This window comes from Anopheles merus, chromosome 3L (genome assembly GCF_017562075.2).
Source record: "Anopheles merus strain MAF chromosome 3L, AmerM5.1, whole genome shotgun sequence".
In the NCBI taxonomy this organism is placed as follows: Eukaryota; Metazoa; Arthropoda; class Insecta; order Diptera; family Culicidae; genus Anopheles; species Anopheles merus.
Genome location: NC_054085.1, coordinates 25,992,015 through 26,014,343, shown reverse-complemented (window position 1 = coordinate 26,014,343; position 22,329 = coordinate 25,992,015). Strand labels below are relative to the sequence as shown.

The following is a 22,329-nucleotide window of genomic DNA, read 5'->3' as shown; positions in this document are numbered from 1 at the left end:
GCATGGGGCTGGATAGAGATACGTTTATGCGGCAGCTCCCCCTACATCGCCACGTTTCTTCTGGTATCGATAGACATTATTCCCCCTAATTGTGTTTTATACTAACTCTTCTTCTTTTTCTTCGTTTTTCTTGCAGGCAGTAACGATCGCAAACATCTAGTGTCCATCACGCCAGTGTTTGTGTCCTCTGTGTGTGCGTGTGTTTTAGAAAAAAAAGAGCATTCGCCGTCCCGATTTCCCTGCGCCCTTGAACAGCTTTGCCAAGGTTGCTGCTTTTCCGCATCCTTTCTACAATTCTATCTGTCTGTTTCTGTTGTCCACAACCGCACACACCCACACCTCCAATACATACAAAATCCCAGACATAAACACTCTCTTCCATCCTTACACAGACACACGCATTGAGCCATCCCTCTTACGCACTTGCCTGCTAGATGTCCTTCTGTGCGCGCTCGTCGTAAGCTGCTGTGCCGCTGTTGCAGTTCCACACCTCAAAAACAAGCTCTCCCCAACATTATCCTCGAAACAGTCCAGCTTGCTTTAACGCTTCAGCTGCGCCCAAGCCACACTAGTCAGCTTGCCAGAGAGAAAGAGTGAGAGTGTCAGTGAGAGTGTCATTCATCGAAACCCCCCCCCCTCCAATTTCATTGGAAAGATTGGGGACATACGCCGTGCCGTGTTGTTGAGGAAGTAAAGCCTAACATCCTGCAGAAAGTGTTCCATGTTCTTCTAGTGTTTGCTTCGAGGCAAAAAAAAAGTTCAATCCGTTCAAAAGGAGGAAGTTAGTAGTGGTACAATACGTCACAAGTGTTTGTGTGTGTGTCCTTCCTGTGTGTGTGCAGTCTTACCGGCAGTGTCTGTGAGGCAGAGTGATTTGCAGTGAAAAGTCTACTGCAGTATCTTGGCGTGTGTATGTAAGAAGAATACAAACAGGGTTTCCTTCCCTTCCATTCTACGACCTGTGGACGAGTGTATGTGTGTGTACGTGTGCATCTAGTAAAGAAGAAGAAGTAGAAGAAGCGGTGTGAATTCGTTTGTGATACATAGTCGGTGTACTCGAGACAACTGAGTCCCCGTACCCGCCATCCAGCTAATCAGCGCCGCATTAGTCAGCCTAGCTGTAGCTCTCCAATCCCAACTCCTTCTCTCCGGTAGACAAAACCGTCCCTCCACGTGCGCGTGTGTGTGAGAGAGGAAACGAGTGGTTGAGCGAGATCATCAAAGGCAACACACACATTTCACATCTTGCCCAAGCGCCGCCCGCTATGGCCGCTATGGTAAACATGACCAACCTACTGAACGGCAAGGATTCGCGCTGGCTGCAGCTGGAGGTATGCCGGGAGTACCAGCGCAACAAATGTTCCCGCCCGGACACCGAGTGCAAGTTCGCACATCCGCCGGCAAACGTCGAAGTTCAAAACGGACGCGTGACCGCGTGCTACGACAGTATTAAGGTAGGTGTGCTCGAAATTCGCACAGATTTTTGCTCCCGTAATCCTTTAATCCTTACAACCTGTGAGAGGGTGTAGAACTCTAGGGTCCTCTGCGTGCTGTGAAGTCACACATTCAAAGGATGTTCGCTTCATGGTGATCTGTCCCTATTCCCGAAAATCGGGACAGTTTTTAGACCAACTCCAAGCTGAAGTCTCCATGATACCAAGCTCCAGGCAGCAGGCGGGGCCGTGTAGGTAACAGTAGCCTGACTGGTATCTTCCTGGTAGTTCTGCAAAAAAAAACCCATTCCAGAAGGTTCGTTATGTTCCTGTGTGAATTAAACTATCCAATATGTTCCGGAGCTCATGTCGGGATAATAGGACGCGCCTTTCCTGGAGTCCATTTCAGAACATGCCAGCCTAGCAGCGTCCCAGTGTCGGTTGCCACAAAAAAGGGGTTGGCGATAAAGTTTTCGCATTATAATAATTCCAAAATTAGGAGCAAGCACATGTTACGGAATGTGTCCAAAGGTAGTGTGAGGGGTTGCAAAAAACTTATCTTAACCCCCGCCCTGACATGGGAACCTTTTCGTGAGTGCCGGAGATATTAGTGGAAGCAGCGTTAGTGTGAAAGCTTCTCGATGTCACGAGACTCCGAATGTTCCGGAATGTTTGGGCATAGTTTTTGGGCACATGTGTTTTTTTTTTGCTGTCCCAAATATTGATTAAACAATTACGAATGTTTTCATTCGTTGGGGCAACTTCATACAGAGGACGATGAGTTTGGAGACGATTGGTGGCTGGCTGCTCTGGAGACAGATCTTGCCAGAAAAGACCCAGGCTTCGTGTTTGGCGAGGTGGTACAACACGTGCACTAATTGAGTTGCCATTCGCTGTTGCCCGCACCGCGATGCTGCGGGAATTGCGCCAGTTAGGCAGGGGCAAATTTTGTTTGCTCTGTCTGCTTTCCCATTAAGTAAAACAGATTCCGCTTTATCATGTTGGGGCGCGAGTGCAGGAGTTAATTAGAGCGCGAAATGAGCAAAGGATGTGTTGTGCGAGCGTGATGCTCCTCTGCAGTCACTGCCGACAGCGTACTCTGTGGAAAATGCAATGGTCCAGGCGTGCTGGATGACGCCAAGAGTGGCTAAAAATAATATTCCAGGCGAAAAAAAAAACCATTCACCCTGTTTTATGTGTGTTTGCAGAACGCTTCCATTCATTTCCGACATTCTGCCTGACGGACTCTCTTCTCCTCACAATCCCCTACATTCGTTACTCCCGGTACAAGGCAGGTCAGGTTACCGTCGAGTAACTCGGTCAGCGCGGGAAAGCGACGGCAGTGAGCTCCACTTTGTGATTCCGCGTGCCGGAAGCATCATCGGCTCTCCAATTCAATAACCGTTTTTTGGGATAAATTTAATCATGCTCTCCTCTTTGCCCACCCACGGGAAAAGCTGCTTGTCAATCGATTGGCTGTACCCGCCGACTACCCTTCCCGGGCACGGTGAATTCCTAAAACAGCTCGAACTGCTAAAAAATCAATACCATCACGCTAACCAACCAGTGGCGGGCGCGAAACACGGCAGCTCACGGTTTGGAAATGGATCCGACTTCCGATTTGAATTTGAGGCATGTTTTGTGTGTGCATGTGTGTGTGTGCTTGGTGTCTGTTGGAGGTGCTGTTTTCGGCATGCACCAGCGATGGAAGCGGAATCCTGTCAGTCATGACCTCCTCACACACTGCTTGGCGTGCTGGGGGGAAGCCTTTCCTCCGCAGCCATATCCTTGCATGTGTTTGGCATTTCGGTCGTGTGTGTGTGTGTTTGTGCGTGTGTGTTTTATGTTCCGGTTGGTGTCCCACTTCCGGACATTCCTGTGATCGTATTGGTGTACGATGAAACACACGTCCCTACATATGCTGATGGAGGTGTGCGCTCCTGGTAGCTGGGGTGTGTGTGAATATTTCAGCACACACCACGCATTTTCCTGGGTTTGCGGGGACGGGGGACGGGGGGTGGGGTTTGGAGGCAATGTTTTCCACACCGATACGCTCGACGAAAAGCATGACATGGTCCCCGCGACGTATGTGTATGTGTGAGGAATTAAAACCGAAAAATCCAACCTTCTCGAACCGAACCCTCGTCACCAATCCTCTCGTGGGGGATGTATTAAAAGGATTGCGTTGTGCGTTGCTTTGCTCCTCGTGTGTTGTGTGGTTGTGTACGTGTGTGTGTATGACGCGAACAAGTTTGGCGCCAGGCTGCTGCCGCCCTGGGTGCGCTGCAATTGGAAAGTGAATGTCATTTGGAAAGGCATGCGGAGGATCGTTACGATGGCATCGTTCTCGGCATCGAGCCGTGCAGCAGTGTACAGCACGCCCGGTTGAGTTGATATTTCCCGCTCAGAAAACAGGGAACACACGCGGAACTGCAGGGGGATCAAACGCGTGCGCTTCCGGTGCGCGAGAAAAAACAAGTGAAATCGAGCAGAGCGAAAGTACAAACACACAACCGACGACGGTGGTGGAAAATCATTCCTGTGTGTGTGTGTGTGTGTGTGTGTGTGTGAGTCAAGTGTAGCAGGTTACGGTTATGCTGGATCGCCCTCGACCCCGGGTTATGAACACTTCGGGTCATGCACTTACACAATATGCTTAAAGGATTTTTTTTTTTGAGCTTGCGATCGTTGTTCCATAGTTTTAATCCATTGCTTTCATCTTGCAGTTGGCAGAAGCAGCCACCGGGTCGCATAATTGATAAGTGATTTCGACTACCGTCGATGGTTTTGGTTTTGCAGCACAATTCTGAGTGGCTCAGATTTTCCACTCCAAGTAATCCATGGTGCGTGGTTTTGTGATTGATTGAGTGGTGTTTTCGTGCTATTTCACGGATCCATGTCTTTGGAATTGACATTTTACGGATACTTTATGCGTACATGCTCTCTTAGTTGTTGACTATTTTGTTTTTAATTTTTTTTTATTTTTATTTTATTTTGTTTTATGTTTTTTGTTGTTTTTTGATGTATAAATTGTGTTTCTTATAATTATCTTTTCATCATTACTGTATGCTTTCTTGTCAATAATCGACAAAGGATGCAACAATTACATTTTATTGTTTGTGTTCTAGTCCTTTTGTGCTCCTCATCATTTTTATTGTTATTTTCCCTTATTTTACTTTTTCATAATATATTTGTTGAATTCACGCTTTTGTTATACATCTTTTGTGTTACGTATGACTTAACCTTTTACATTAAATATGTTTAGCTTTTTCATATTCCTTCTTTAAATCCTCTTAATTTTCCTCTTGCAAAAGTGTCTCTTGAAGTTGAGCGCCCTTCATTTGCTGCATCTCAACATAAACGTCTTCAAACGAGTGAATCTTGACGCTCGACTCGGAAAGGCTGCTAGCGAGCAGGCAATATCATTAAATCATACACCCACCTGAGTGAAGCACCTGAGTGTGGCAGCAGCATACTGTATTTTTTATCCTTCCCCAACAAGCCTCCAAGCCCCAGCCTCCGTCACGAATCGGGATGATAATGGTAAAAAGACACCAGCCCGCGGTCGAGCATTGGGGCTGGCTGGCGCCACACCACCACCCCGTCGAGGTCACTTCCGGGTGTGAAAAGTAACCATTTTCCGACACTCACCAGCACCCACACACACCAACACCCATTGTAGCCTCCAAGGCAGCCGCTTGTTTCGAGGCTTTGTTTCGCAATTACAACGTCAAGAATTTCCTGTCAGTTTCCTGAGTTGTTTGGCTTTTTTTTCTTTCCATTGTACCTCATCCCCACGGGGATTTGCAGCACGAAGCGCGAAAGCACAGGGCAAAACGGGGAAAAGCGCTTTTCCTTGTTCTCGGGGCTTCCCCGGAGCGTCGCTCCGTTTTGCAACCTTCTCCATCTCCTCCTCCAGCTTGTCTAGCAGCATAAATGAGTGAGCATGAATTCCAGTCGCCTTCCCTTGCGCGGGGCCAGAGCTGTGATGCCGTGGTGGCGTGTGAGGCTCATTCAGGTAAAGGTGGAAAGCCTAAGGTTATAAATAATAATAACAAGCCCCGGGACCGCTCCTGCTTGTGCGCCTCCCCCCCCCCCCCCCCGTTTCAATCGGAAGGGTGTTTTGGAGCACTTGGGTAGTTGGGAAGCCAGTGGGAAAAAGGGCAAAAATCACGGATAATAAAAAGCGGGCGAAGCAGCACTCCTCCCATGCCAGGGTCAAGGGGTCCTGCTTGCGCTGTGTGCCCGGGAAAGGATGCAAAAGAAAACCCTGTTAAGAGTTTTAATACCATTTTTCTCACTCCCGCCTCTGCTTTGCCGTCTCAACAGTACAGAGCCTTCCCGCTGGTGGATGGGGCCTCGTTTATGCCATTTTGACACGGCACATGGGTGTTTTGTCCCTCCTACTCCTTCCGCTCCTTTAGAATGGGGTGTGCGAGTGTGGGGAAGGGGGAGGCTCATGCTATCAAAACATAAACCACTGGCGCTTTTTCACATTTTTCCGCCCTTTTGACGCGACAAACGAGTGCGAAACGTACGCGAGTGTGTGACGGGGACAAGCTGCGGGAATGGAGGAACAAGACCTTCAGGATAATGTCACTCATGCTTTCGCACACACACACACACACACACATTCACCACATACGATCGTGAAGTGGAAGGATAGGTGCCGGATGCGCACAACACAGCGGAGAGATGCTTGTGTACGATTCTATCTGTCGCTGCGAAACACAAACTCCCATCATAGCACCACCAACACGGGAGGAGTAGGTATGCGTTGCCTGCGCTCATCGAGGCGCCCTGCAATACCTGTATCTTTCTCACTCTCTCTCTCTCTCTCTCTTTCTCTCTCTCGCTTCTTCCCGGTGTGTGTGTGTTGAGGTTGTCCGGAACCGGAAATTCTCTGCTATTCATTGGGACGGTTTTTGGGAGGACGAAGGCGCTTGAAACGAAATGTCGCCCGCCCGGGTTGTACGGTAAAGGGACATTTTGACGGTGGTTGGCAACGGGCTTCCGGAAGATGCTGGTTTTTTTTCGTCCTCCTCTTTTTCTCCAAAACCGACCACAGCCGGTGTACGATGTTCGAGCTCCAGTTGACTCGCCGGGAGTGAGGAAAAGCATGGCCCGGGAAAAGAGCAAGTACAGCGGGACACGGGCCTCGCACTCAAGATAGTTGGATAAGGGAGACAAAGAAGCATATCTACATGCTGCCCGCGGGGTTTGTTGGATGTTGTGTTGTGTGTCGTCGGGAAGGCTGTTGTGCTTCGTTTTTTTTTTGTCACTGTCCTACGCGCCCGCTAGAATGAGTTTTCCGTAAGGAGGCTGACACTTGTGCGTCTCGCGAAACATTTTGCTCCCGGGTATCTCTAACTTGCTCGTTCCCTTCCAACGCTCGGCTCGTGGCTGCTGGGGATGGAGCGGGTCATTTTCGACGGCGAGTTTTATCATCCGCTCGCACGCTCCGAGAGCCGAGAGCTGCGATTTCCGTGAACCGTTTTCCCAGGTGTAAGTGGTAACATCTCAGCCATTTTTGCAGCCGGCACGCCCGGGCTGGGGACAGGTAGACAAGGGGATTGTGTACCTTCTTACACCCGGTGTGCCATTATGAATTATGACATTTGTAGCTTGCAAGATCTCGTTGCTTGTTTTTTTTTCTGCTTCTTCTGCTTCTCTATACATTGTTGGCTTGTTGTTTATCGCAACGCGCGCTAGCGGGAGCGCGATAGGAAAAGTTTGCGCGCATCAAAATGCGCGTTTGTGGACGCTACCGAAGCGCGACAGATGCCTTTGGGGAGACCTCCTTGTGGGTGGTGTGAGTGGTGAACTTTAAGGTTTGCCGATTGGTTTTCAGGCTTGACGTTTACTGTTTTAAAGAGGAAGAGCAGCACTCTTGGTACGTTTTTTCGGCTAAAAAGTACCACAGGAACCATGCAAATAGCTAAAATGACTTAAAACGGTCGATTTGTGTTGCGATTGCATACTTTCAGGCGCTCTTAAAGAAGTCAAACGATTTAAGTTTCTTGATATTAATTTTTTTTACATAAATCAAAGACCCAAACATGGATGTATGCTCAAAAAAACCAGTGAAAGATTCTAGCAAAAAAAATCCTTTAATTCATCCCACGTGGAAATCACACACTTCAAACGTAGCCTCGGTACGTTTGTTACATCTCACTGCATCTGCTTTTCATGGCATGGTGCAGTCACACCACTTCACGAAGGCAAAAAGTCAACGGGGAAAAGACACCCATCGCCTCCCGGTCACGTTGTGTTCCGTCTATTGTGTTTCCGTTCGGGAATCAAGGTTGCAACCACATCAAAGCCTGTGTGGGCAGCTTCTGGCAGCTGTCAGGACGGGCGAGCATTTCCCGTCTGATCCTGTGACCGTTTTCCTCCATGACGCCGAATGCCGTTTTTTTGTGTGAGATATTTGGAAAATGGGATTTTTTTGGCACATCGTGTTTCGTTGTCTCAGTATCACGTAGAAAGGGGACGGAAAAACGTCCATCATAGGAGATGAAATACGACGAAGCTGAGGTTTTTTGTTGTACCGTTCTTGCAATTCCGCTCCCAGTCCCCATAACCCGTTATGGTCAATTGATTAGTTTCATTTTGCTGGCTGCAACGGTTCGAATCTCTTGTGGAACTTTTGCACCGTATCCCTCGCATTTCATTACACGTTTGCCTCTGTTCTGTGCCCTGCTTTGCCCTAAGAACTCCCGGGAACGCTGAACACGGAGGAGAAACGGTTTTTTGTGTGACGCGAACCCGTCATCGTCAGGCCGTTGACGGTGACGTTCATTTCCACCAAAGCGGCAGACAGTGGATGAAGTGTGACAGCATCGTCTCCCGGTGATGGGCGTTTGTTCTTGGGTTACAAGTGATTTCTCCACCGTCCGTGGGCCGGTAGTACATCGTTGCAGTGGGCGGTTGGATCGCATTACTGGACGTTCGGACTTGGGATTGCCACGGGGATATAGATGATGGACAATGATGGCATGTTGAGTGTATGATGAGCAGTTCCGGAAATTCATTACCCATTGGAACATTCAGGCATTGCTATTTTTTTTTTTTTGCTTGCTTCCAATGTCGATATCTTGACATGTACAAACATCAAATGCTATCGATGCAACTCTATTATCAGCAGGAATTTATGCGGAATGCGATAAACATGGTAAGATCATTAAAATTAATTAAGATGTTCAATCAAATGCTGTGATAGTTTTTTAATCGTTTGACCTCCGAGCACACAGCCAGCGTAAAAGTGGTGGAATGATAATCACACAGAGGTTCTTCACTCTCTTACACCTCCAGCTCTTATCCATCAAATCTTTATTTAATCGTTGCCGTTAACAGTCGCCGCTAACTTCATTAACCATCCCCCACATACAGCGCAGCAGCACAGCTGTGCTGGGGGCCGCCTGTGTTTGATAATTACATCACACATAACATCATTAATCACTGGTGTGGGACTTAATTGGGAGCAGTGGGTTTTCGGTAGGCGCAATACCGGACCGGGTGGAAGTTTAATTGCCGTCTGTACACACCCGGCAATGTTCTTTTTTTCCGGTGTGCCTTACCCGCGGCTGCTTGCAAGACAGCCCCGTTCCGGTGAAGTACCTGCCAGCGTCTTCCAACATCAAAAGAACGCACATGTGATTGCAGTCTCGTGCGTTTGGTAAACATAACGATTAGATGTGGCTCTCGTTCACTGCCGCTCGCTTGTGCCTGATGCTCCTCCCCGCGTACGACTGTTGCACACGACCTTTGTTGATGACAGTTCCACGTGATCCGCAGGCTTGCGTTAGACACCAGCCAAGCGTGACCGTGTGGTGGCTTCCTCTCCGACATTGCGTCATGTTTGCAAAAGCGAACAGTTCGGCGGCGCTCGTACACAATTATTGCGGTTTTGCCGTGCGGTGATCGCTCTCCTCCCCGCGAGCTGCTAATTTATTGGTCCAATGTTAGTCATCGGTCCGTCAGCGAGCGGATCGGGTCATCCCACGCGCCGTTAACCGCCGGCGGAAGATGGCGAGAATGCGCAGTTGGCCGGGATTCACTCGAGCGAATCTGGATCAATGTCGACGATGTGATCGCGCTCACCGTGCGTTTGGGCTTTAAAGGAGGTTCTTTTTTTATGATTCTTTTAGTGTATCGTTATCCCACAAATGGGGGTACACACGCAAGAACAACATTCAGCACGGCGGTTTGGCTTTGGCTCATCAACGCCTCTCACTTGAAGTTGTGATGTTTTTGTTCGAAGCAACCCGTGGTCTTTATGAATAAATTTCATTTTCACGAAGAGGTGTGCGCCCAAACGCACGGCTTTTGGGATGAGACGTTTTTGGGGATGTCCATTAATGACGCCATTAAACACTTTATCGGGTAGTGGCATCGCGTTACTCTACCTCCACAAAGTGTTCGCCCATCGCCCAGACTGGGGGATTAACATCTTGAAGAGTCGTTAACCGAGACGCGTAGGTGTTCGATTTAGCGAAACAGCTGAATGAACTATTGTTTATCGAACGCGGCAAAGGTACACAAATTTGTTTGATGGAGTGGATTTCTTTCGCGTTCTTTGCCGCGTATGCCAATACGAACATATTATACACTTGGCCATGGCCATGGATGTTGGAGAATTCTAAGCAAATGCTAAAATAGTATTCCTTGAACGTTTTTTGTGCTGCGTCGTGCGTATGGACTTTGAAGAGGCAACTTCGGAGGCAGCAAAGCTCATTATTTTCTTAAATTATAAACCACCCACACAGCCGATCGAGCCGATGCTTCCTAAGGCGCCAAAAAACATAATGGAGCTTTAGCAAGCAATGGAAAGATTGTATCACGGCGGCAAGCAATCGATTCTGGCACCGTTTGCTGCCAAGTTCTGTAGAATTTCGGGCGCCTGTGTCGCATACAATGTTTCACCTTCAGCGAGCCGAAAATGAAGATATGCGCCTCGTTACGGCAAGCACAACGCCGTATCAGCAAAATTTAAAATCGGCCCTTTTGCTCTGTCGTTCGGATGTCACACACACACTCACAAAAAACTTCCTTCGATTGTTGTTGACCCTAATGCTTTATCAGATCGGGCTACCCTCAACACTTGGGGAAATCCTCATTTGAACCGTGCGATAAGCACCGGAGAAGCTCCCTTAGGACACACGACGACGCGTAAAGATGGGTCATTCGTTTCGTACCTACGGTTTGCTCCAGCGTCCAACACAAACGGTGTCGAAAGGATGGTGTGATACGGTTTTTTTTTTGTGTGTACTTTCGGTTCGTAGGTAGCAGGCTGCTATTGCTTTTACGCTCCAGTTGGTCAGTGCACCGGTTGGCAGTATCTTAGGAAATTTATCTAACCGTCCGTGTGTGCCGCCCTCCAATGTCGCTCAACCGTCTTGCCTCGAAAGCATCGCTCTGTGCTGCTTTTGGGTTGGGATCTGTTTTTCCTGGAGCTTCTTCAATCCAAACACATACACATGAACCAGTGAATGCACACACACAGTATCCTTGCAGCCCCGGCGCTGCCAAAGGTGTGCCGAGCCCGGGATACGGTGGCGGTGGGTGTGTTTAAAAACGTGTGGAGGTTTTCCCACAGCACCTCATCAATTAATCTTGTGCTCGTATCTATAAATTTCCGAACAGAAAACAGATTGAACAGATTAGCCATGTTTCACAATTGCCAAATCCATAACTTCACCCGTCCCCGTTCTCCGGAAAGGTAGAGAGCAAAAGGTGTGAAATGTGTTGCCGAACTCCACCGAACCCGCCAGCCCTTGGCCCCCACCGGATGCCCTTAACGCACTTGTTCCAGCGCCAGCACCAGTTCCAGCGTGTGCAAAACTTCATCAAACCCCTACGGCTGACCAACCTCCTTGGTCGTTGGTTGGTCCGTTGGCCGTGGGTATTGATTCTCGGGCAGAGATATAGGCTCTGGGCCCGGACGAACGATTGGTTGTTGGTTTTAGGGAAGCGTTTTGTGCCCGTTGAGCAGAGCAAAGGAACCCGTAGCCAAGCATTTGTGCTGCCTTGCCAACGTGCGTGGAGGTGGGTCTTAAATCAGTGCACACAATTCGACTCCACTTCCGGGTTGCTGTTGGGAAGAGGAGGCGGCAAAAGACATATAAAGGGAAACGGGGGCAAAAAAAAACCTCCTCCAGCGGCGCCCCTCGTAGCAGGGAAGCAAATGCAAATGTCTGATCCCGACAGCCCGTAATCCATCTTTCGACATATCCGAGAAGGCATGCCAAGTGGCGCAGTTGTGTTTTTGGAACAGCACCACCGATGCCCCATCGCCGTCGGGAGCTCTCCGGACACTCGTACATCTTCGTTTGGTCGATAATGCAGAGCATGCAGCAGTGAAACAAGGGAGACATTCAGCTTTGGGGTAGGTTCTGGAAGCAGCAGTGAAGCATCGTTATCGGATCAGACGCTGAAGATCGCGTGTGTGTGTGTGCTCCTGCTGCTCACTGGGCTCCCCCCCCCCTCTTGCCCCATTAGTTCGACATATGTTCCGGAGAGTGTCATACAGTGTCCGTAGGGCATTCCGTTTTCGGAATGGTTGGATTTATGTTCGTATAAGCGTGTGTAGGATAACATTCGACTCGATCGAAGGAAGAGCTGGCCATCGAGTCGGTGTGGAAGGACTGATAGCTCTCGGGCACATCAAACACATGCGTCACGTCGTTTAGATTCATTTTTCATCGACCAGGGGTGATGCTCGAAACTGCTCGGGAGGTTGTTTTGGTATCATTTTGAATATAAAGATTCTGCAGCTCTGGTTCTTCTAGATCTAGTTCCTTTGTTTCATTCCTTTTTTTTATTAAAATAATACTTCAGTTTCTTGAAGTATCTTAAAACCCTTAACAAAATATTGTAAAAGAGCATTCTCCGGTTTCTCCAAAATAGAGAATACTTGCCTGCATTTGTGTGTGGCTGTGTCCGTCCAGAATTCAATTGTACTTCACGGGAAATTGCATTCAGGAAATGCGGTCAGCTACAGAAACCAGGTTTTTCTACATAAAAAAAACCCCTGAAAGGAAATAGTTTCAACGTGCCGGGCGTAGAGAAAGTTTTCATCTAAAAACCGAGTACTTCTCGCATCAAGATGGACCTGCCGGTATAAGTGGACGTACGAACAAAAAACTAAAACAAAAAAAGAGGAAATAGAAACAACGAAAGACTGCAACGGTGCTTAAGAATATTTCTTATTGTTTCACTTTGCCGAGCAGATCTCTCCTTCGGGATTGTTCTCCCATTGACCCGATTGAACAATCAATTGGGAAAGTGGAAAAGTTGATGGTTTCCAGGGCTTGTTTTTGTGCCCATTCGGTGCCTGTCTGAGGTAGCGTTTCGCCCTCGGTTCGGTTTTTGGTGGTGGCACAAGTGTTGCGAGCCAGAGTGCCAGGGGGCTCGGAAGAAATGGAAAGAAAGCAAGCAACTCCTTGACCGAAGCGAGCAGCACCTTCCGGAGGTGAGAGTTTTTAATTAAAAGTTTGCCCGTTTCGCCACATAACGTACACCACCACCCTCCGAGTGGTTTGGTGGGATTCTTCCCGTTACCCTGTACAAGCCTGCGAATGATAAAGAAATGTTCATGGGACATTCTGCAATTGGAAATGTGTACGCTTGGGAGGGCAAAATCCTGGAGCAAGAAACTGGAGAACTTCGTTAAAGCACTCGCTATAAATTGGTTCTGTATCAATGAGGAACTTCTTCCCCATGTTCTAAGGCGCGCCCTTACTTATGCTCTCGAGTGGCGCTTGTTCCAGTAGCAGACAGCAATTGAGCATGTTACACCTTAATCGGTTTAGCGCTGACGAGACGGAGCAGCAGCAGCAACAATTAATTTCCACTCCCTTTGCTAATTAGCGCAGCAGGTACGAGATGGGACTCCTTTTAATCGATGATCTGCCAGTTTCGTCGGCTAAAGAACTTGTCGGATCGTTAGCGGGCACACGCGGGCTTGATTCGCGCGTCGCCAGATGAGGATACGCACATCCAATTGTCATCTGATTGTAAAAGCTTGAATTACTGCAGGTTGTACTGGAAGCGCTTGTAGAACGTTCCCATTTCCCATTTCGCTCTACTTGGAGCTGCTAATGATTGTGCTTTCTAAATTTCATTAACATTTAAATGTCGTAGCACGCGCTCCTTTCGCCTTTTCAATGAGTGAAGCCTTAAAAAGACCTCTTATTGAAATTTTCGTAGCTGTAACTGTCTAATAGCGCTCATCAACCGTGTTGATTAAGCGCTGTGCTTACATGATGTCTGGGGCACACAGGGGAATGAAGATCTTGTTCCGTTTTTTATTGCTTTTGTGAAAAAAAGGAAAGGATACTACGGCTACAATATCCTGTGTCGCAGTGTTTGACGCGACGAAATTAGGTCGTGCAAGCAAATCATATCCTCTCCTCTTCCTCTTACTTTGGCTCACCTTCAGAGGTTTGCGCTCTGGGTTAACAAGGTGAGAACCTACCCGGGGGGTAGGTTCGGTGTTCGATTCGGTTTAATTAATTAAGCAAACAACTCCAAACGGGCTCTAAAGCGGAGGGTTTGGGTGGAGTTAATTTCCAAAGGTTTGCTATCCTCCCGAAACCGGAAGAGATGCGGATGGGCTGACGGGACTGCGGAGAGGGGACCATTTGCTCAGCAAACAGTGACGACAACAACTGACTGGTTGAGTGAGCTGTGCGAGCGCGAAAGGATAACTGACGCGTCGTCTCTATTCTTGGGTAACACAACATACCCAGGGCCCGCGCGTGGCTGAGTTTACATCGTTAGTCGGCAGTGGAGTGCAATAAATTCAGCGGGAGCCACCACGTGAGCTGGCGCTACAACCCAAAGCCCTGACTGATGAGCGCGACTGAGCCCGATGGGGGACGGGGTGCAGACCGTGATGGCGTTGGGATGGGATTTGATAAATAGTGGAAAGGCGGCATCGCATTCGACGGTGTGCTCTGTAGTGTGTAAATTGTAATGAAGCTCGCGAGTTTATCGCGAAAAGGTGCGTCAAGCATTGGAGCCGCAGCGATCGTCAAGGTATGAATGCGGGCTAGGTCCTTGCGGGATGTTGTTCGATATTGCTGCCTGTGTTCTAAAGGCAAACAAAAGCGCACCCTAAGCCGCTGGCCTGTGTGGAAGCGATGGGGGGAGCGCAGTGGTAGAAATAGAGCCCCGCAACCACTGAGCGAGAGTTGGTGCATGGGGTACGCCCAATGAGCTTACGATTATGCTTAATAATCAGCAGTTGTGCGATTGTTTAGCTGATTGTTTGCTTGCAATTTGGGGCAAACTGCTGTGTAGCCTGCCTAGTTCGTTTGGTGCTCTGTTTATAGGGTTTTTTTTTTACTTACCCCTTTCGCCCGATGATTGTTTGCGTGCAGAGTTCACTGTTGGCAAAAGTTTGCCTATTCGGTGTATTAGTTCGTATCAGTAGTAATCGCGCACTAAACTCGTTTACTCGTTAAACAATTTTGATGCATCCCTGCTCCCCCTAACCCTACCACCATCGATCAAAGGTGTATCGAGAGTGCGCCCCGGTCTGTTTGCCGATGCTCCACGGTTGCAAATTCCTTGGGTAAATAGTTCCCTGTTGCTTACCAACTCGGCGAGCAGTTGCATATTGGATTGGCACCATCTTCAAACTTCCCTGCCAGCAGCAGCTTTGCATTCAGTCCATCATGCTTTAATAGCAATCGGCAAGATTGAATCTGACGTGCATTGTCTTTCGATTACATCACCGTTACCGTTTGGCACCTTCGGTTTTCGTCCTCGGCCTCAAGCGCTGACGTGTCCTGATTGAGCTCTTTTGTGTGAGGTGAATTAAGTCGATTCTTAAATGTGGCACTTTTGCAAAAGCGGCGCCGGCTTGGGGGCGAACGTGAGGTTATGCAAGAATGGCGGCCTTTCTATCCAAACATTCAAGAACCACTGGGTTGGAGAAGAGTGTGTCTGTTTGAGTGAGGAATTCGTTTCCATCACGTACGTACGGGGTGGCCCTTGTTTTATCGGATCCCAATCGAGAGATCTCCTATCCAGCCTTTCATTCCCGGTGCGGACAGTGAATTCGAGGTTTCTGTAACGTTTTTTACGCCTTATTCAGTCCCAATGGGTTCACTTTAAGCTTGTGTATGTGTGTGCGTGTGTATCCTGAGCCGAACCAATTCCATCATTGAGTAAAGAGCAAAACTATGTACTTGAACGCAGAAAGGGCCCAGGCACTGGACCTTCATCATCTCTCACTCATGCAGTAGTTTCGTAATCCACTTGCTCTGACTTGCTGGTGCCGTGACCAGGATACCCCCTCGGTCCGTTGCTTGAGCTGAATGGTAGCGCAAAAAGGGTCACAAAACCGCACGAATTGAGTGGTTGCGCAAGAAAGGGTGTTGTGGAATGCGTGTGTGTGTGTGTGTGTGTGTGTACACATCCCTTCCTGGTTGTGATGACCCTACCCCTACCCCGTCCTAGCAGTGGCGGGTATCGTCTTCGGGGTTGTTTTATGTGTAGTGCATCATTTTTCAATCCCATTTCCTTCCTATCGTTCTAACCGTTGGCCGGTAAGGTAGTGTGTACTGGGTGGGATAGTAGCTTCTTCTTTTTTGTTTTTAGTCGTTCATGTGTTTGCTATTCGTGCACTTGTGTGTGTGTGTGCGCGCGTGTGTTTGTCATACATGTAACATGGAATATCGCTTCGAGTGAGTGCTCCAAGAGCTGATGGCAAACATTTAGCGTCCGAACAGTGCGATAAGTTGCTGCCTACGGTGATGATGATGATGGCGATGCTATGAAACTACTTCTTGCGGGCGCATTTGCTACCAGTGTTGGTGTCATTGTTTTGTATGGCGAATAATTCCATTCTCACTGTCTGTGCAAACAGTGCCTCCGCAATGTTGCCGCCCTTTGTCACAACTGCAAACGGGGCGAACGGGTTTGCATAATTTTTAATCAAACACTTTCTTCACCACCGCACCAATGCGCTACGAAAGTGGGCGTAAAGAAGGATGCGCTAGGATTTTCTGTTGGCCGCTTGCTTGTTTGTCTGAGTCGAGTGCATCTGTTGGAGCGCATTTTCTGAGGTGACCTTGCAAGGAAGGAGCGTACACTTGAAGTTGTGTATTTTTGCATTTAAAATGCACTTAGTTTATAATTCTCTGTACTGAGTCTTTCGTTACCTTTTTCCTGAAGATGTAAATGGTTTGTGGGGACGCATATTTAGCACTTTAGCAGCACTCCCATGTCTACCAATAGTTGTATTGGTAGCACCTATGAACTCGAACGGCTTCGCCTCATACAGTGTGCAAAATGTATTTTTCTCTCCCTCTCTCTCCATCTGCTAAAACTCTATAAAGCCCAGACAATCTTCACCTACATCGTCCATCAGCCGTGGCAAATTAATTAAGTGCTCTGTCTCTCCATACAAACCATGCTGCCAAGCTGAGAGAGAGATGCAGAAGTAGTGGTATGGGATGGACCACTTAAACCCATCGTGCGGCGCTACACAGTTGTGACAGTTGCACGTAAATGTAAATGTCTGGTTTGGGCAGTGGTGGTGGGTTTTTTCACAGCAAAATGTGACGATGACGACCGCACAGAAATACCTTACACACTATTTGCCACCGGGCCAGCCCGTTGGCAAATGGATAAACTCCGCTCTGGGTTTCGAGTTTTTTTTTTATTTTTTGCTCGAAACTCCCAACGGGCCCGAGTTTTGTGCCAACCCGTGCGGGAATTTAGCAGATCGCAGGTCACACAACTTTCGGGACGGAAAGGCATCCGTAATGCTCACCTGTCACTGTTGGTACATTTGGTCACAACTCTCAAACCGGGGTTTGGGAATGTTGCCAGCGCGTAAGCCTTTAATGAAATCTGAAGCATTACACGAAGCTGGCTAGTGTCGGAGGGCTTCCGATGTAACCGAACAACTTTGTACCGAAAGCCGGCGGAAGTCGCACGGGTGCAAAAAGCCAAGTATGCATGTGTGTGTGTGTTTTTTCGCATGTCCGTGCAACGATGATGGAAGGCGCGCACAGCTCAATCGATGCGAAAAGAATTCATTCCCGAGTGCTGCCCGCTCGGTCACGTCGCTTCTCATCGGATGAATGAAAATCAAATCCGGTTCGAAGGACCAAAACTGGGGTCGCCTTTAGTGTGGGTCGGCTTTCCAAATCCCTGTGTGGAAATCTGTGTGTGTGTGTTTTTGTGTGTGTGTTAAATTGAGTTTGAAACACTGGCAGAGCTGCTAAAGAACGATGCACGTTGGACATACGTGGCTGGGAGATTACGTTTATTCCGATTGAACTAAAGTTGCGGAATGCTTTATGTCGCTCCGCCGGGTCGGACGGACAGACGTCGGGATCAGTACGTCCATCATGTGTTGGTGGTGGTGGTATCCTTCCGACGTGCACAGCAACGTTTTGTAAAGCAGGCGACCGTAGCTGTGGACGCAATGTGTGTTAGCGATTGTAAGCGTTTGAAAATTGATATCGCCTCCGAATGGCCCCGCATATTTGGGGCGCCCGAAGGGTACATTTAAAAGTAGTGGCGGAGCGATGATGAAAGCTACGATAAGTCGAGAGAAAAGATTACACACATTCCCCGAGGAAACTCTCTCACCCGTTACGCCGTACAAGCAGGGTTTACCGTTTTAATCCTACTTGCGCAAAAATGGCGTACATCGTTCCGGCGTGTACTGCTTATTGTTGTTGAGGCAAGTTCATGGTGCCGTGACCAGGATGCGGAGGAGAAATAATCTAATGTGTGGGGAAGGGGAGCTCATCCTAATGTAATCATCCTCTCCTCCACACCTATGCCGGCCCGAAAGTAGAGAGCAAATTTAAAACAACAAATTAAATTGAACATAATCTCATTTGTTGCGGTTCAATGGCAATAATTCCGACCGTTACTGTGTGTGTGTGTTTGTGTGTGTAGGATGCGTCCGTGTAACACGGGCCCGACGGGGAGCGCGCAGATGCTACGGTTTTGCATGCCGGGGCTGTGCGATCTTTTCCATCGTTTCCTCGCACAGTTTCGGATCTTTTTGTGGCAACTGTCTGTGTGTGTGTGTCTGTTTGTGCATGGAGGCGTACGTTCTGGGTTGGCTTATTTTTGGACGCAAAGATGGCGAGCGGAGTGGTGGCGCCGTGGGGTCGTGCTCCCTGCCACCACAGCCGCCGGTCAAAGGAAACCCATCACCATGGGACCATGGCCTGGGGTTTGGATTGGATTTTCCAGAAGGCAAACCCAGCAACGAAAAAACCGGCAAGAGATTTGGAGTAACATTGATGTGTGTTACCTTTTCACATCTCTATCTTTTTTCCACTCCCACGCACACACACCCTCCTCCTCCTCCTCCTCCTCGCCAAAGGTTTATGTATGCGTCTGTTTAAATGTGTACATTGGAATGTTATGTTGTGGCTTTGCATGGGAAAACATCGATGGCGGTGGCTGTTTCCTTTTTTTTGAATGGTTGTTTTTTGCCCTTTTATTTCCCTGTGCTGGTGATGGTTCCCTTTTTCTCTACACAGTGGATGGTTTGCATTCATCCGATTCGCCCTGGCTCGCGTAATGGGATTAGAGCGGGAAAACCAGTGCGCGCGGGGGTGTGACCTGCACACAAAAAAGAGGGAAATAAAAATGTTTCACATGCTACCGGGGGCCATGGTTTTCGGCCTTGTTCGCTCTAACAGCGTGCTTTTTGATAATTTTCCTCCTGCGTCCACACACAGCAGATAGGATATTCTGTTACCCGGGAAAATGCAGTTAACGAACGGCGAAATGTTGTGTGTTTTCAGTGAAAATATCCGACATGAAAACACATATAAAGCTCTGTGGATGGAAATAAAGTTTGCATCTGCTCAAGCACTCAAATACCTTAATAGGCGAAGCTGCCGCGACTACCGTGCAATTTAAGCCATTACTCGGAAATGTAGGTTATGTAGAGTAGAGTTTTCAAAATGCTTGCTCAATAAAGGCTTGAATGATGGAGTAACAGGAGTCATTTTTTTTGTCTTGTAAATTGCATTTTCTATAGTGTGCGACTTTGAATGCGCCAGAATGTATGCAATTGAATGTATCAAACGCCATTTACTGTTGTTAAGCTACTTGTTAGTATGGTGGTACAGATGAAAGAAAAAGTTCATTTGATTTGGCTCATTCAATTATGTAAATTAAGTAACTTATGTAAGCTTCTTTTAACATCGTTTTTACGGCAATCATTCTGAATACTAATGTCGTTATTTCTTTTTTTTTCTCTCGTTACAGGTAATGCTTTTGCTACCGATTGTGTATGCTTTTATCTGACCACAACAAGTGAAACAATTTCACTTTCACCGAACACTTTCCCCTAATTCTGGTAATGTGCATTCTTTCCTCTAAATAATTTAAATTCTAAACCAAGGGTAACCACAAAAATCGTAGCACACAAAATCGCGGATGCTTTAATTGTGTATTTAGTTATGTCGTTTGCGAATAGCCTCCATTTGCATATCGTCTCCTTGCGGCAATGTCACATAAAACAATCGACAAAAACAGAACCCAAAAATCCGGTAGTATTTCCAAAAGAACACAATAAATAATTTGCCTGAAGCTTTTCACTTTTACCCTCACTTCTGGCAACCCACTGTGCCACACGCTAGCAGGTGGCTAGCTTTTATTTAGTTTGACCATGGATTGCTGCTTCGTTTGCATTCTAATAAGCATCCGGTGAACCATTGGAGGACGCACATAAATTAGCTTTTGGAGGGTGGTCCATTTAATGCATTTTATTTAAAGTAGCGAACGCGCTCTTTCATTCTCATTAACACACACACACTCGTTTGGGACTCGTGGCAATCGTTCGATAGCATCTTTGTTTTATTGTAGTGGGCTTTGTGTGGCTTTTCTATCCTTTACTACAGTCAGCCGTTTGGTACATTGTTGTTTCGTTGTCGCTTTGCTTCTGTCCTATAAATGCCACTTGCAGCCATTCGGTTTTGGAAGTAGACGACGGTGAATGAAAGTGAAACGTTTTGAGGCTACCGACGGGGCCCGGTGGTTACACCGTGGAATTCCAGGTGGAGCAGGTGTTGAGGTGACTAATTATGCACCGCTTTTCCACCTCCGGTATGCCGGTCCGGTTGCAAGTTGGAGCTCTAGAATGGTGGCTGAATTGAATTCATAGGAGAGTCGTATTACAACCTCAATCCAACTTGTTCGGCTGAGGAAGCCGTTTGTGTTTGCACAGCAGCTCAAGCGATGCTTCAAACCTCAAACCGCGTTTTGTTCATCGTTATTCAAAGCGTTTATTGGTGAAGCGCTTCTGTCCGCCACGATCATGCTGCCAGTTAGATCGATTTTTTTTTTGTGTGCGCTCTCTTCCGAGTGAATAGAATCGCAATTGTTTCCCACTTCTTTCCTGCCCGACCGGGGTCGTGGCTTGGTTAGCCACGGGGTTAAACTGGCTGCCGCGTGGAAGCTGGTGCAATATAAACCGTGCTGTCCGTTTCCTGTAGACGACAGCGGCATGATCCAGGCTCATGCCCCGGGTTTGCAGTAAAGGTACGGTTCGAAAAAGATTTCGTTTTCAATTGGATCCCAATATCTGGCGCTGGTGGTGGTGTCCTAGGTCTGGTTGTGTCATTCCCAGCGCGCTCGCTGCCCAAGCTTCAACTTCAATTGATTAGAATCGCATTGCCTTCTGGGGGCCCGTTCTACTCGTGCCATCCAATTCCGAGACCGAGCCATGCCGGTAATCGTGCGACGGTGGTCACGTCTCGGTCCACCCTCGTGGACAAATTAAGTTTTGAAGCAAAGTTTTCGTTTCATTCCTGTTCCGCAGTGGCAAGACTTTGGTTTGATGTTGTTTTTTTTGCATGCCACCGCTAGAAGATGCAAGAAGTTCGTGCTTTTTTTTCGGACATTCCGATTCTTCGGCATGCGGAAATGACGGCCACGACCAAGCGGGTTGAGGTTGTTGGGATCGGCGGGGAGAGCTGATTGGAAGGCCGAAGTCGATGTGCTCAATGTAGATTGAAATGGAAAAATCGGATGCAATCGACTCTTTTTTTGTGTGTGTGCGGAATTGGACGAAAACGAACCATGGGGAAATACTGCCAGAACTCCTCTCGCTCTCGTGCTACTCGAAGAACTTCTCGATCCCGTTCGTTAAAAGGCAAATTTTTGTTTCCGGCACCTTGTTGTCTTTTTCCCTTTTTCTATGTTCGGTACCAATTCAGCTACGCGAATCTTTCTTCTCCGCGAACGCAAGGGGGACCGGTTTCGCAAATCCGTTGCTGAAAAGTGGTCGTTTTGTTGTGGTTGTGTTTTTACTTTTAATTTGTCTTCAAATAGACACAGGAGTGCGTCTTTTATTCCAAAGAAGAAGCGTACTGTAGGAGATGGCACACTAACTGGCACTGACAAAAGTGAGTTTCAGCGGAAAATTACCAACCGACAGAGCCATTCCACTGTGTCCTTCACGTCCAAGGAGCAGGCATTGAAAACGATGGCACGGAGGGAGAAAAAGAGAGAGAGAGAGCGTAAGGCAACCCGGGATGAAACACTTGAGGAGGTATGTTTGCTCCTCATCGGACATTGTGGTCGTCGTCGTTCCAGGTTTTGGGTCAATTTAAATCGTCTCCAAGAGATGGGCGGTGAATTGAATGTGAAGTGAAGTGGTGTCCCTTGAACAATGGCAAATCGGTCCCCATGAATGGCAGTGTTTTCGGTGCACTTGGCCCAGGCGCTCGGGAGTTCATAAGACTTTGTGTAAACGGAAACAGGTCGCAAGCTGCTCGGACGGCAGCTGAAATGTGTGCACTCTTCCTGTCGGTTATAACACTCGTTCGCTGGGGTCGAGCCCCGAACTCTGTCTGTTTGCGGCTTCAAGTGTGGCGTGGGATGGACCTGCCCAAAACCC

The 22,329-nt window shown here is 48.0% G+C and overlaps 1 protein-coding gene across 1 annotated transcript in view; it reads left to right on the top strand.

The window, feature by feature from the left end:
• The first annotated feature begins 895 nt into the window (after positions 1–895).
• LOC121598613 (serine-rich adhesin for platelets) overlaps positions 896–22,329 on the top strand; it is a 252,456-nt gene continuing 231,022 nt past the window's right edge. The window contains exon 1 of the mRNA XM_041925694.1: positions 896–1,454. Coding sequence (XP_041781628.1) covers positions 1,266–1,454 — 189 coding nt within the window. The 5' untranslated portion in view covers positions 896–1,265. The remainder of the gene's footprint in view (positions 1,455–22,329) is intronic.